Source organism: Mustelus asterias, chromosome 12, assembly GCF_964213995.1.
Source record: "Mustelus asterias chromosome 12, sMusAst1.hap1.1, whole genome shotgun sequence".
In the NCBI taxonomy this organism is placed as follows: Eukaryota; Metazoa; Chordata; class Chondrichthyes; order Carcharhiniformes; family Triakidae; genus Mustelus; species Mustelus asterias.
Genome location: NC_135812.1, coordinates 1,732,116 through 1,747,196, shown reverse-complemented (window position 1 = coordinate 1,747,196; position 15,081 = coordinate 1,732,116). Strand labels below are relative to the sequence as shown.

At 48.1% G+C, this 15,081-nt stretch overlaps 2 protein-coding genes across 3 annotated transcripts in view; one reads left to right on the top strand and one right to left on the bottom strand.

Moving 5' to 3' along the window:
• poldip2 (polymerase (DNA-directed), delta interacting protein 2) overlaps positions 1-240 on the bottom strand; it is a 48,278-nt gene extending 48,038 nt beyond the window's left edge. For both annotated transcript variants that reach the window (XM_078224575.1, XM_078224576.1), the window contains exon 1: positions 99-240. In XM_078224575.1, the coding sequence (XP_078080701.1) occupies positions 99-202 (104 nt within the window). In that variant the 5' untranslated portion in view covers positions 203-240. The remainder of the gene's footprint in view (positions 1-98) is intronic.
• A 328-nt stretch (positions 241-568) lies between these two features.
• The window catches only part of vma12 (vacuolar ATPase assembly factor VMA12), a 28,426-nt gene continuing 13,913 nt past the window's right edge, over positions 569-15,081 (top strand). The window contains exons 1-3 of the mRNA XM_078224586.1: positions 569-707; positions 819-1,050; positions 7,089-7,162. Of these exons, the coding sequence (XP_078080712.1) occupies positions 867-1,050; positions 7,089-7,162 (258 nt within the window). The 5' untranslated portion in view covers positions 569-707; positions 819-866. The remainder of the gene's footprint in view (positions 708-818; positions 1,051-7,088; positions 7,163-15,081) is intronic.

Genomic DNA, 15,081 nt, shown 5'->3' with positions numbered 1-15,081 from the left:
GTGGGGGTGGGGGGGGGTGTGGGGGTGGGGGGGGGTGTGGGGGTGGGGGGGGGTGTGGGGGGGGGGGGGGGTGTTCGGGGCCCGGAGTTGCCGCTTACCTGGAGGAGAGCGGGCGGACGCGCTGCTGCCGGGAGCCGCCGGGGGGCAGCGCCCGGAGCCGGGTCAGAGCCCAGACACAGCGCCTGAGGCCCGGAGCCGCCATCGCGCCGAGACCAGCCTCGCCTCACCGACCCGCAGCACAACCCAAACCCCGCGCCCAGCCGCCTGGGCCCGCGCGCTCCCGCTGGCTCTGCTCGCTCCCGTCTGGACCTGCGCGATCCCGCCTGGGTCTGCGTGCTCCCGCTGGCTCTGCTCGCTCCCGTCTGCGTGCTCCCGCCTAGGCCCGCTCGCTCCCGCCCGTTGCTCTGCGCGCCCCCGCCTCGCTCGCTCCCGCTCCTAGCCCGTGGCCGCTCCTCCCTCTACCCGCTCCTATCCCTCCGGTTGGGATTCTGTCCCCAAAAAAGATGGCGGCGGCCTGGGGCGGTTGCCATGGAGACGGGGCCTAGCGGGGCCTAGTGCAGCCTGCGGGTGGAGTCGGCGCGGAGGCGGGGCCGCGGGCAGTGAGAGAGATTAAATACCGCAGCACCGAGTGAAGAATCACCAGTTCAGTGCCTTCTCTAAATGTTTCTGCTCAATAACCTCCCATAAAGGACGCTGTTTCCTCTCAGGTTTGTGTGACTCAGGTACAGGTTTCTGGGGCTTTGTATTGAATTTATTCACTGAGGAGTGAGTTGGAAATGACTGCCCTCCTTATTGACTGTGTGTGGCTGTGTCCCCAGGTTGTCTCCTCGCTGCCCTGCCTGGTGGCATTGCTGAGTGCGAAGAGAATGGCCACTGCTCTGAGAGTCCAGGATCGCTTCCAGCAGCAACTCCACCTGGTCCTCAAAGAGGATCTTGCCATGCCTGAGGATCTGCAATCTGATCTCCAGTCCTGCCTGGACAGTGCCCATTCCCCCCGCACTGTCCCCTTCCACCTGCTGAGAAAACTTCACCACTTCTTACAACAGAAAGGTGAGTGGCCAGCTTCTCAGATAGTTTCCTCTCTGGGTCACCCAGCCTGGTGGACATACCAAGTGTCTTTTGCTAGCTCCTAACTGTGTTGGCACCTGCTCAGATTTGGACCAGGCTATGCTGACATCTTGAAGATGTAAACAGGACAACAAAAGTCTTTATTCAATAGGCTTCTCCTGTCCAGTTCTGATTAGCCATCATCAACTTGAACCATTAACTCAGTTTCTTTCTCAATAGATACTGCCACATCTGTGGAATATTTCGAACATTTTCTGGTCATTCAACTAGATCATAATTGATTATCAACCTCAATAACTTTTCCACGCAATCCCCATATCTGACAATCATCGAATAGAATCCCTACAGTGCAGAAGGAGGCCATTTGGCCCATCGAGTCTGCACTGACCACAATCCCACCCAGGCCCTATTCCCGTGACCCCACATATTTACCCTGCTAATCCCCTGACACTAGAGTCAATTTAGCACAGCCAATCAACCTAACCTGCACATCTTTGGAGCGTGGGAGGAAACCCACACAGACATGGGGAGAATGTGCAAACTCCACACAGACAGTGACCCGAGGCCGGAATTGAACCCAGGTCCTTGGTGCTGTGAGGCAGTAGTACTAACCACTGTGCCACCATGCTGCCCTTGATGTTATTAGTATCCAGAAATCTATTAATCTCTGAACACCCTCAATGATTGAGCTTCCACAGCCCTTTGCGATTGAGAATTCCAAAGGTTCACCACCCTCTGAGTGAAGAAATTCCTCCTTTTCTCAGTCTTAAATGGCTTGTCCCTTTTATCCTGAGACTGTGTTCCTTGGTTCCAGACTCACCATTCAAGGGAAACGTCTACCCTGTCATGCCTTGTAGGAATTTTGTCAGCATCAATGAGATCACTTCTCTAGAGAATACAGGTCCAGTCTCCTCAATCTCTCCTCCTAGGACAATCCCACCAGGCATCTGTCTGGTGACCCTCCGCTGCAATCCCTCTGTGGCAAGTGTATCCTTCATTAGATAAGTGGACCAATACTGTGCACAATACTCCAGGTGCAGCCTAACCAAAGTTTTGTACAATTGAAGCTCGATATCTTTACTCCTGTACTCAAATCCTCTTGCATTAAGGCCAACATACTAATTGCCTTCCTAATAGCTTGCTGCACTTGCATGTTACCTTTGACCAGTATCTCACCTGAATCGAAATACCCTGCACCTCCATTCCTTCTACCCAAGTAGATAACTTCACACTTATCCACATTGTATACCATCTGCCATGTTCTTTCCCACTCACTAATCTGGCCCAAATCCCCTGAAACCTCTTTACATCATCCTCGCAACACGCATTCCCACCTAGTTTTGTCATTTGCAAACTTGGAAATATTATTGGTTCCCACATCCAGATCATTAATATAAATTGTCTAACAGCTGGGGTCCAAGCCCTGATCAGTACAATATACATTAATGATCTGGAAGATGGAACTGAGGGCATGGTTGCTAAATTTGCTGATGATACAAAGATATGTAGAGGGACATGTAGTGTTGAGGAAGTGGGGAGGCTGCAGAATGACTTGGACAGGCTAGGAGAGTGGGCAAAGAAGTGGCAGATGGAACACAATGTGGAAAAGTCAGAGGTTATGCACTTTGGAAGGAGGAATGGAGGCATAGACTATTTTCTAAATGGGGAAAGGCTTTGGAAATCAGAAACACAAAGGAACTTGGGAGCCCTGGTTCAGGGCTCTCTTAAGGTTAACATGCAGGTTCAGTCGGCGGTTCAGAAGGCAAATTCAATGTTAGCATTCATTTCTAGAGGGCTAGAATACAAGAGCAGAGATGTACTGCTGAGGCTGTATAAGGCTCTGGTCAGACCCCATTTTGAATATTGTGAGCGGTTTTGGGCGCCATACCTAAGGAAGGATGTGCTAGCCTTAGAGGGGGTCCAGAGGAGGTTCACAAGAATGATCCCAGGAATGAAAAGTTTGAGGAGCGGTTGAGGAGTCTGGGTCTATACTCGATGGAGTTTCGAAGGACAAGGGGGGGATCTAATTGAAACTTACAGAACACTGAGAGGCCTGGATAGAGTGGATGTGGAGAGGATGTTTTCACTAGTGGGAGAGACTAGAACTCGAGGGCACAACCTCAGAGCGAAGGGACGCTCCTTTAAAACTGAGATGAGGAAGAATTTCTTCAGCCAGAGGGTGGTGAATCATTGGAATTCATTGCCACAGAAGGCTGTGGAGGCCAGGTCATTGAGTGTCTTTAAGACAGAGATAGATAGGTTCTTGATCAATAAGGGGATCAAGGGTTACAGGAGAAGGCAGGGGAATGGGGATGAGAATCATAGTAAGAAGTTTAACAACACCAGGTTAAAGTCCAACAGGTTTATTTGGTAGCAAAAGCCACACAAGCTTTCGGAGCTCCAAGCCCCTTCTTCAGGTGAGTGGGAATTCTGTTCACAGACAGAGCATATAAAGACACAGACTCAATTTACATGAGTAATGGTGACGGTCACGGGCATTCGGCCTCTGATATTTGGGTAAGCGTTCTCCAAGGCGGCCTTCGCGACACACGACGGCGCAGAGTCGCTGAGCAGAAACTGATAGCCAAGTTCCGCACACACGAGGACGGCCTCAACCGGGATATTGGGTTCATGTCACACTATTTGTAACCCCCACAGCCTGCCTGGACCTGCAGAGTTTCACTGGCTGTCTTGTCTGGAGACAATACACATCTTTTTAGCCTGTCTTGATGCTCTCTCCACTCACGTTGTTTGTATCTTAAAGACTTGATTAGCTGTAAGTATTCGCATTCCAACTATTATTCATGTAAATTGAGTCTGTATCTTTATATGCCCTGTCTGTGAACAGAATTCCCACTCACCTGAAGAAGGGGCTTGGAGCTCCGAAAGCTTGTGTGGCTTTTGCTACCAAATAAACCTGTTGGACTTTAACCTGGTGTTGTTAAACTTCTTACAGTGTTTACCCCAGTCCAACGCCGGCATCTCCACATGATGAGAATCATACCAGCCATGATTGAATGGCAGTGCAGACCTGATGGGTTGAATGGCCTAATTCTGCTCCGATTTCTTATGGTCTTAATACGCCACTAGCTACAGCCAGCCAGCCTCAGAATGACCTGTTTATTCCTAATCTCTTTTGAAGTGGCAGGTTATCACATCCTCTATAATAGATCCTGGTATCTTCCCCACTACAGACACCAGGCTAACAGATCTGTGGTTCCCTGTTTTTTCTCTCCCTCCTTTCTTAAAGGGGTTACATTTGCTATCTTCCAATCTGCAGGAACTGTCCCAGAATCTATAGAATTTTGGGAGGACAACCAGATTTTGAAAGATTGACCAGAAACTGAACCTGGCTAGCCACATAAGTATTGTGACGATAAGAGCAGGTTAGAGGGTGGGAATCCAAACCCTACAAAGCCTGTCCACCATCTACAAGGCACATGTCAGAGTGTGGTGGAGCACTCTCCACTTGCCTGGATGGGCACAGCTCCAGCAAGACTTCAGAAGCTCGACATCATCCAGGGCAAAACAGCCCGCTGAATCAACACCCCATCCACCACCTTAAAATGTAGTGCCTTCACCACTGGAGCACAGTAACAGCCGTGTGTACCATCTACAAGATGCACTGTGGCAACTCACCAAGGCTCCTTAGACAGCACTGTCCAAATCTACAGTCTCTACTGCTTAAAAAGACAAGAGCAGCACTGGGAACACCCCAAGTCGCTCACCATTTTGATTTGGAAATATATCGCTGTTCCTTCACTGTCGCTGGGTCAAAATCCTGGAACTCCTTCCCTAAAAGCTCTGTGGGTGTACCTACCCAGTCCATGGACTGCAGCAGCTCACCACCTCCTTCTCAAAGGCAATTATCGATGGGAACAAATACTGGATGTCCTTGATAGGTATGTTCCTGTCAGGCAGGGAGGAAATGGCCGAGTGAGGGAACCATGGTTCACAAAAGAGGTGGAATGTCTTGTGAAAAGGAAGAGGGAAGCTTATGTAGGGATGAGGAAACAAGGTTCAGATGGCTCGATTGAGGGTTACAAGTTAGCAAGGAATGAGCTGAAAAAGGGGCTTAGGAGAGCTAGGAGGGGACATGAGAAGTCCTTGGCGGGTCGGATCAAGGAAAACCCCAAGGCTTTTTACTCTTATGTGAGGAATAAAAGAATGACCAGGGTGAGGTTAGGGCCGGTCAAGGACAGTAGTGGGAACTTGTGTATGGAGTCAGTAGAGATAGGCGAGGTGATGAATGAATACTTTTCTTCAGTGTTCACCAAGGAGAGGGGCCATGTTTTTGAGGAAGAGAAGGTGTTACAGGCTAATAGGCTGGAGGAAATAGATGTTCGGAGGGAGGATGTCTTGGCAGTTTTGAATAAACTGAAGGTCGATAAGTCCCCTGGGCCTGATGAAATGTATCCTAGGATTCTGTGGGAGGCAAGGGATGAGATTGCAAAGCCTTTGGCGTTGATCTTTGGGTCCTCGCTGTCCACGGGGATGGTGCCAGAGGACTGGAGAATGGCGAATGTTGTTCCTCTGTTTAAGAAAGGGAATAGAAATGACCCTGGTAATTATAGACCGGTTAGTCTTACTTCGGTGGTTGGTAAATTGATGGAAAGGGTCCTTAGAGATGGGATTTACGACCATTTAGAAAGATGCGGATGAATCCGAGATAGTCAGCACGGATTCGTGAAGGGCAAGTCGTGCCTCACAAATTTGATAGAATTTTTTGAGGAGGTAACTAAGTGTGTTGATGAAGGTAGGGCAGTTGATGTCATATACATGGATTTTAGTAAGGCGTTTGATAAGGTCCCCCATGGTCGGCTTATGATGAAAGTGAGGAGGTGTGGGATAGAGGGAAAGTTGGCCGATTGGATAGGTAACTGGCTGTCTGACCGAAGACAGAGGGTGGTGGTCGATGGAAAATTTTCGGATTGGAGGCAGGTTGCTAGCGGTGTGCCGCAGGGATCAGTGCTTGGTCCTCTGCTCTTTGTGATTTTTATTAATGATTTAGAGGAGGGGGCTGAAGGGTGGATCAGTAAATTTGCTGATGACACCAAGATTGGTGGAGTAGTGGATGAGGTGGAGGGCTGTTGTAGGCTGCAAAGAGACATAGATAGGATGCAAAGCTGGGCTGAAAAATGGCAAATGGAGTTTAACCCTGATAAATGTGAGGTGATTCATTTTGGTAGGACAAATTTAAATGTGGATTACAGGGTCAAAGGTAGGGTTCTGAAGACTGTGGAGGAACAGAGAGATCTTGGGGTCCATATCCACAGATCTCTAAAGGTTGCCAGTCAAGTGGATAGAGCTGTGAAGAAGGCCTATAGTGTGTTAGCTTTTATTAACAGGGGGTTGGAGTTTAAGAGCCGTGGGGTTATGCTGCAATTGTACACAACCTTGGTGAGACCACATTTGGAATATTGTGTGCAGTTCTGGTCACCTCACTATAAGAAGGATGTGGAAGCGCTGGAAAGAGTGCAGAGGAGATTTACCAGGATGCTGCCTGGTTTGGAGGGTAGGTCATATGAGGAAAGGTTGAGGGAGCTAGGGCTGTTCTCTCTGGAGCGGAGGAGGCTGAGGGGAGACTTAATAGAGGTGTATAAAATGATGAAGGGGATAGATAGAGTGAACGTTCAAAGACTATTTCCTCAGGTGGATGGAGCTATTACAAGGGGGCATAACTATAGGGTTCGTGGTGGGAGATACAGGACGGATATCAGAGGTAGGTTCTTTACGCAGAGAGTGGTTGGGGTGTGGAATGGACTGCCTGCAGTGATAGTGGAGTCAGACACTTTAGAAACATTTAAGCGGTTATTGGATAGGCACATGGAGCACACCAGGATGATAGGGAGTGGGATAGCTTGATCTTGGTTTCAGATAAAGCTCGGCACAACATCGTGGGCCGAAGGGCCTGTTCTGTGCTGTACTGTTCTGTGTTCTGGAACACACCCTGTGAAAGAATAAATAAAACAATATGTATAATATGTATATATTTGTTTTAGGAGTTGTTTTGTTTGCAGGGTTCCCCATCTATCTACATGAACTTCTGGAAGGAGCAGAAATATTCACACCAGAAGTGAGACTGCCGGAAAGAGTGAGTATAGTGGGTTAATTTCCAATTAGGATCTATCTCCTGCACAGCGCTCAGGGAGGGGGGAATACCCCCTGTAACCTGAAACAATTAGAAACATTAGCTGGTATCTGACATGCTGCCACACTCTGATATCCTGGAGAATGTGATCTATTTGTACAAATCTGAACAATTTGCTGATTCTTTCAGGAATACTGTTTTATAGCAATTGTTGTTGTGATGTGTCTGAAGCTCAAGGTCCCTTTCCTACACTAACTACCCTCTGTCTTGAAATGATCACTCATTCCCAGGAGTGGAATTCCTCATTTGCTTTCCTTTAAAACCCAGTTTGGTGTCATACATTAAATTTACTTCATCCTGTGCTGGGAAAGGAGGAGTATCCTCTCAGATTATTCAGGATCTCATTGAGTGGTGGAGCAGTCTTGACTGGCAGAATGGCCTAGGATTCTGGTCTTCGTTCTGCTGTGTTTCCCATGGTGCCGGCCTGCGTGTTGACCCTTGGCTTTTCATCTGGATTTCTCGATCAGTTAAAAGCATGGAGCCCTGAAACTCCTCGGTGTAAATAGTTGCCTGAGTATTGAGTTTTATTCTTTCTTTATTCGTTCATGGGACATGGGCATCGCTGGCTGGCCAGCATTTATTGCCCACCCCTAGGTGTCGTTGAGAAGGTGGTGGTGAGCTGCCTTCTTGAATCACTGCAGTCCATGTTCTGTGGGTTGGCCCACAATGCCGTTAGGGAGGGAATTCCAGGATTTTGACCCAGCGACTGCGAAAGAACATCAATATATTTCCAACTCCGGATGATGAGTGGCTTGGAGAGGAACTTCCAGGTGGGGGTGTTCCCATGTATCTGCTGCCCTTGTCCTTCTAGATGGAAGTGGCCGTGGGTTTGGAAGGTGCTGTCTAAAGATTTTTGGTGAATTGCTGCAGTGCATCTTGTAGATAGTACACACTGCTGCTACTGAGCGTCAGTGGTGGAGGGAGTGGATGTTTGTAGATGTGCCAATCAAGCGGCTGCTTTGTCCTGGATGGTGTTGAGCTTCTTGAGTGTTGTTGGAGCTGCACCCATCCAGACAAGTGGGGAGTATCCCATCGCACTCCTGACTTGTGCCTTGTAGATGGTGGACAGGCTTTGGGGAGTCAGGAGGTGAGTTGCTTGCCGCAGTATTCCCAGTCTCTGACCTGCTCTTGTAGCCTCTGTGTTTATGTGGTGAGTCCAGTTGAGTTTCTGGTCAATGGTAACCCCAAGGATGTTGACAGTGGGGGATTCAGTGATGGTAACACCATTGAATGTGAAGGGGCGGTGGTTAGAGTGTCTCTTATTGGTGATGGTCATTGCCTGGCATTTGTGTGGCGCGAATGTTACTGCCACTTGTCAGCCCAAGCCTGGATATTGTCCAGGTCTTGTTGCATTTGAACATGGACTGCTTCAGTATCTGAGGAGTTGCGAATGGTGCTGAACATTGTGCAATCATCAGCGAACATCCCCACTTCTGACCTTATGATGAAGGGAAGGTCATTGATGAAGCAGCTGAAGATTGTTGGGCCTCGGACACTAACCCTGAGGGACTCCTGCAGAGATGTCCTGGAGCTGAGATGACTGACCCTCCACAACCACAACTATCTTCCTATGTACCAGGTATGGCTGCAACCAGCGGAGAGTTTGCCCCCTGATACACATTGATTTCAGTTTTGCTAGGGCTCCTTGATGCCACACTTGATCGAATGCGGCCTTGATGTCAAGGGCTGTCACTCTCACCTCACCTCTGGAATTCAGCTCTTTTGTCAATGTTTGAACCAAAGCTGTAATAAGGTCAGGAGCTGAGTGACCCTGGCGAAACCCAAACTGGGCTTCACCGAGCAGGTGCTGCTTGATAGCGCTGTTGATGACCCCTTCCATCACTTTGCTGATGATTGAGAGTAGACTGATTGGGCGGTAATTGGCCGGGTTGGATTTGTCCTGTTTTTTGTGTACAGGACATACCTGAGCAATTTTCCACATTGTTAGGTAGATGCCAGTGTTGTAACTGTACTGGAAGAGCTTGGCTAGGGGATCGGCAAGTTCTGGAGCACAAGTCTTCAGTACTATTGCCGGAATGTTATCAGGGCCCATTGCCTTTGCAGTATCCAGTGCCTCCAACCGTTTCTTGATGTCACGTGGAGTGAATCGAATTGGCTGGAGACTGACATCTGAGATGCTGGGGACCACTGGCGGAGGCCGAGATGGATCATCCACTCAGCACTCCTGGCTGAAGCTTGCTGCAAATGCTTCAGCCTTCTCTTCTGCACTGATGTGCTGGGCTCCTCCATCATTGAGGTTGGGGATATTTGTGGAGCCTCCTACTCCAGTAAGTTGTTTAATTGTCCACCACCATTCTCGACTGGATGTGGAAGGACTGTAGAGTTTAGATTGGATCCGTTGGTTGTGGAATCGCTTAGCTCTGTCTATCACTTGCTGTTTTTGATGCAAGGACTGATTAGGGACAGTCAGCATGGCTTTGTGAGTGGAAAATCATGTCTCACAAATTTAATTTTTTTGAAAGGGTAACCAAGAAGGTAGATGAGGGCAGTCCAGTTGATGTTGTCTACATGGACTTTAGCAAGGCCTTTGACACGGTACTGCATGGTAGGTTGTTGCATAAAGTTAAATCTCACGGGATCCAGGGTGAGGTATCTAAATGGATACAAAATTGGCTTCTGGTGGTTGTAGAGAGTTGTTTTTCAAACTGGAGGCCTGTGACCAGCGGTGTGCCTCAGGGATCGTGCTGGGTCCACTGTTATTTGTCATTTATATTAATGATTTGGATGAGAATATAGGGGGGCATGGTTAGTAAGTTTGCAGATGACACCAAGATTGGTGGCATGATGAACAGTGAGGAAGGTTATCTCCAGTTGCAGCGGGATCTTGATCAAATGGGCCAGTGGGCTGACGAATGGCAGATGGAGTTTAATTTAGACAAATGCGAGGTGATGTTAAGAGCAAGAAGATAAGATGTGAAGGAGCAGGACCTATCAAATGTGATGGTGGGAAAGTATGTATTGAACCGGTTGAAATAGCAGAGGTACTCAATGAATACTTTACTTCAGTATTCACAGTGGAAAAGGATCTTGGTAGTTGCAGTGCAGACTTGCAGTGGACTGAGAAGATTGAGCATGTGGACATTAGGAAAGAGGATGTGTTGGAACTTTTGAAAAGCATCAAGTTAAATAAATCGCTGGGACCGGATGGGATGTACCCCAGGTTACTGTGGGAGGTGAGGGAAGAGATTGCTGAGCCTCTGGCGATGATCTTTGCGTCATCAATGGAGACGGGAGAGATTCCGGAGGATTGGAAGATTGCGGGTGTGGTTCCGTTATTCAAGAAAGGGAGAAGAGAGAGCCCGGGAAATTATAGACCGGTGAGTCCCAACCTCAGTAGTTGGTAAGTTGATGGAGAAGATCCTGAGAGGCAGGATTTATGAACATCTAGAGAGAAATAGTATGATCAGAAGTAGCCAGCACAGCTTTGTCCAAGGCAGATCATGCCTTACGAGCCTAATTGAATTTTTTGAAGATGTAACTAGACACATAGACAAGGGAAGAGCGGTAGATGTAGTTTATATGGATTTCAGCAAGGCGTTTGATAAGGTGCCCCATGCAAGGCTTATCGAGAAAGTGAAGGGGCATGGGATACAAGGGGACGTTGCCTTGTGGATTCAGAACTGGCTTGCCCACAGAAGGCAAAGAGTGGTTGTAGATGGGTCTTTTTCAGCATGGAGGTCGGTCACCAGTGGAGTGCCCCAGGGATCTGTTCTGGGACCCTTGCTCTTTGTGATTTTTATAAATGACCTGGATGAGGAAGTGGAAGGATGGGTTGGCAAGTTTGCTGATGACACAAAGGTTGGTGGTGTTGTGGATATTGTAGAGGGATGTCAGCAGTTACAACGAGACATAGATAAGATGCAAGACTGGGCGGAGAAGTGGCAGATGGACTTCAACCCAGATAAGTGTGTGGTGATTCATTTTGGCAGGTCGAACAGGATGAAAGAATATAATATTAAGGGTAAGACGCTTGGCAGTGTGGAAGATCAGAAGGATCTTGGGGTCTGGGTTCATAGGACACTCGAAGCAGTGTCGCAGGTGGAGGCTGTGGTTAAGAAGGCATATGGAATACTGGCCTTCATCAATAGAGGAATTGAGTTTAGAAATCGGGAGATAATGTTGCAGCTGTATAGGACTCTGGTCAGACCCCATCTGGAGTACTGTGTCCAGTTCTGGTCACCTCATTACAGAAAGGATGTGGAAGCCATAGAAAGGGTGCAGAGGAGATTTACAAGGATGTTGCCTGGATTAGGTGGCATGCCTTATGAGGATAGGTTGAGAGAGCTAGGTCTTTTCTCCTTGGAGAAGCGAAGGATGAGAGGTGACCTGATAGAGGTGTATAAGATGTTGAGAGGTATTGATAGAGTGGATTCTCAGAGGCTTTTACCCAGGGTTGAAATGGTTGCTACAAGAGGTCACAGGTTTAGGGTGCTGGGGAGTAGGTACAGAGGAGATATTAGGGGTAAGTTTTTCACTCAGAGGGTGGTGGGTGCGTGGAATCGGCTGCCGGTAGTGGTGGTGGAGGCGGATTCGATAGGGTCTTTTAAGAGACTTTTGGATAAGTTCATGGAAGTTAGTAAGATAGAGGGTTATACGTAAGCCTAGTAGGTAGGGACATGTTCGGCACAACTTGTGGGACGAAGGGCTTGTTTGTGCTGTAGCTTTTCTATGTTCTATGTAATGCATTTTGGTAGATTGAACCAGGGCAGGACTTACTCAGTTAATGGTAGGGTGTTGGGGAGAGTTACAGAACAAAGAGATCTAGGGGTACATGTTTATAGCTCCTTGAAAGTGGAGTCACAGGTGGACAGGGTGGTGAAGAAGGCATTCGGCATACTTGGTTTCATCGGTCAGAACATTGGATACAGGAGTTGGGACGTCTTGTTGAAGTTGTACAAGACATTGGGAAGGCCACACTGTGTGCAATTCTGGTCACCCTATTATAGAGAGGATATTATTAAACGAGAAAGAGTGCAGAAAAGATTTACTAGGATGCTACCGGGACTTGATGGATTGAGTTATAAGGAGAGGCTGAATAGACTGGGACTTTCTTCTCTGGAGCTTAGAAGGTTGAGGGGTGATCTTATAGAGGTCTATAAAATAATGAGGGGCACAGATCAGCTAGATAGTCAATATCTTTTCCCAAAGGTAGGGGAGTCTAAAACTAGAGGGCATAGGTTTAAGGTGAGAGGGAAGAGATACAAAAGTGTCCAGAGGGGCAATTTTTTCACACAGAGGGTGGTGAGTGTCTGGAACAAGCTGCCAGAGGTAGTAGTAGAGGCGAGTACAATTTTATCTTTTAAAAAGCATTTAGATAGTTACATAGGCACGATGGGTTTAGAGGGATATGGGCCAAATGCGGGCAATTGGGATTAGTTTAGGGCGGCATGGACAAGTTGGGCCGAAAGGCCTGTTTCCCTGCTGTAAACCTCTATGACTCTATGTTTTTGCCATTTGACATGCAAGTAGTCCTGTTTGGTAGCTTCACCAGGTTGGCATCTCATTTTTAGGTATGCCTGGCGTTGCTCCTGGCATGCCCTCCTGCGCTCTCCATTGAACCAGGGCTAATCCCCTGGCTTGATGGTAATGGTTGAGTGGGGGATATACCGGGCCATGAGGTTGCAGGTTGTGCTGGAGTACAATTCCGCTGCTGTTGATGGCCCACAGCGCCTCATGGATGCCCCGTCTTGAGTTGCGAGATCGGTTTGAAGTCTGTCCCATTTAGCACGGTGATCGTGCCACACAACACAATGGAGGTTATTCTCAATGTGAACGTGGGATTTCATCTCCACAAGGACTGTGCGGTGGTCACTCTTACCGCTACTGTCAGATTGGTAAGGATGAGGTCAAGTATGTTATTTCCTTTGTTAGTTCCTTCACCACCTGCTGCAGACCCAGTCTTGGCACTTATATCCTTTAGGACCCGACCAGCTCGATCAGTAGTGCTGCTGCTGAGACACTCTTGGTGGTGGACGTTGAAATCCCCCATCCAGTAGAAAATTGCCCAGGTATGTCTTGCCACCCTCAGTGCTTTCTCCAAGTATTGTTCAACATGATTCATCAGCCGAAGGAGAACGGTACGTGGTAGCCAGTAAGAGGTTTCCTTGCCCATGTTTAACCTGAAGCCATGAGACTTCATGAGGTCCAGAGTCCATGTTGAGGACTCCCAGGGCAACTCTCTCCCGACTGCATACCACTGTGCTGCCACCTCGGCTGGGTCTGTCCTGCCGGTGGGACAGGACATATCCAGGGATGGTAATGGCGTGGTCTGGGATGTTATCTGTAAGATATGATTCTGTGAGAATGACTATGTCAGGCTGTTCCTTGACTAGTCTGTGAGACAGCTCTCCCAATTTTGGCACTAGCCCCCAGATGTTAGTAAGGAGAACTTTGCAGGGTTGACAGGGCTGTTTGTTTTGCCCTTTCCTTTTCCATCTAGTGAACCAGATGGGTTTTTCTGACAATCGACAATGGTTTTGTGGCCATCAGTAGATTCTTAATTCCAGATATTTTTATTGAATTCAAATTCCACCATCTGCCGTTGTGGGATTCGAACCCGGGTCCCCAGAACATTATCAGGGTTTGTGGATTAACAGTTCAAGGGATAATACCACTAGGCCATCGCCTCCCCACTGTGATTTGAGTAGAGATTAGAGCACAATTTATTTTTAAAATGGAGCTGAAGTGGTCAAAGATTTAAGTTTAATGCAAGGCTGTCACTGGCAGTTAAATTGTGAGCCTTTAAAATTGTGTCTGACCAATCACTGATCAGATGCTCGCCATTACAGGAGTGCAGCAAGGGAGCTTTCAAAAAGTTAGACCAGAAGATGTAGGAGCAGAATTGAAGGGTGGCATGGTGGCAGAGTGGTTAGCACTGCTGCCTAACAGCGCCAGGGACCCGGGTTCGATTCCCGGCTTGGATCTCTCTCTGCATGGAGTTTGCATGTTCTCCCCATGTCTGCGTGGAGTCTGCACGTTATCCCCGTGTCTGTGTGGGTTTCCTCTGGGTGCTCCGGTTTCCTCCCACAATCCAAAGATGTGTTGGTTAGGTACATTAGCCGTGCTAAATTCTCCCTCAGTGTACCCGAACAGGTGCCGGAGTGTGGCGACTAGGGGATTTTCACAGTAACTTCATTGCAGTGTTAATGTAAGCCTCACTTGTGACACTAATAAATAAACTTAAAATCTGCTCCGCCATTCTATCATGGCTGATATTTTTCTCAACCCCCTTCTGCCTTTTCTCCGTAGCCTTTCATCCCCTTATTCTGTGTGGGTTTCCTCCGGGTGCTCCGGTTTCCTCCCACAGTCCAAAGATGTGCGGGTTAGGTTGATTGGCCATGCTTAAAAAAAAAAAATTTCCCTTAGTGTCCTGAGATGTGTAGGTTAGAGGGATTAGTGGGTAAATATGTAGGGATGTGGGAGTAGGGTCTGGGTGGGATTGTGGTCGGTGCAGACTCGATGGGCTGAATGGCCTCTTTCTGTACTGTAGGGTTTCTATGATTTCTATTCGACCTATCTATCTCTGTCTTAAATACACTCAATGATCTGGCCTCCACAGCCTTCTGTGGCAATGAATTCCACAGATTCACCACCCTCTTGCTGAAGAAATTCCTCCCCATCTCATCGGAACATAGGAATTAGGAGCAGAAGTAGACAATTCAGCCCTTCGAGCCTGCTCCGCCATTCAATCAGATCATGGCTGATCTCTCCCTGGTCTCAAATCACCTCTCCACCTGTTCCCCATATCCCTTTAACCCGGTTTTTATGAGAAATCTATTTATCTCCTTCTTGAAACCATTTAATTATTCATGCTCCACTGCGCTATGGGGCAGCGAGTTTCC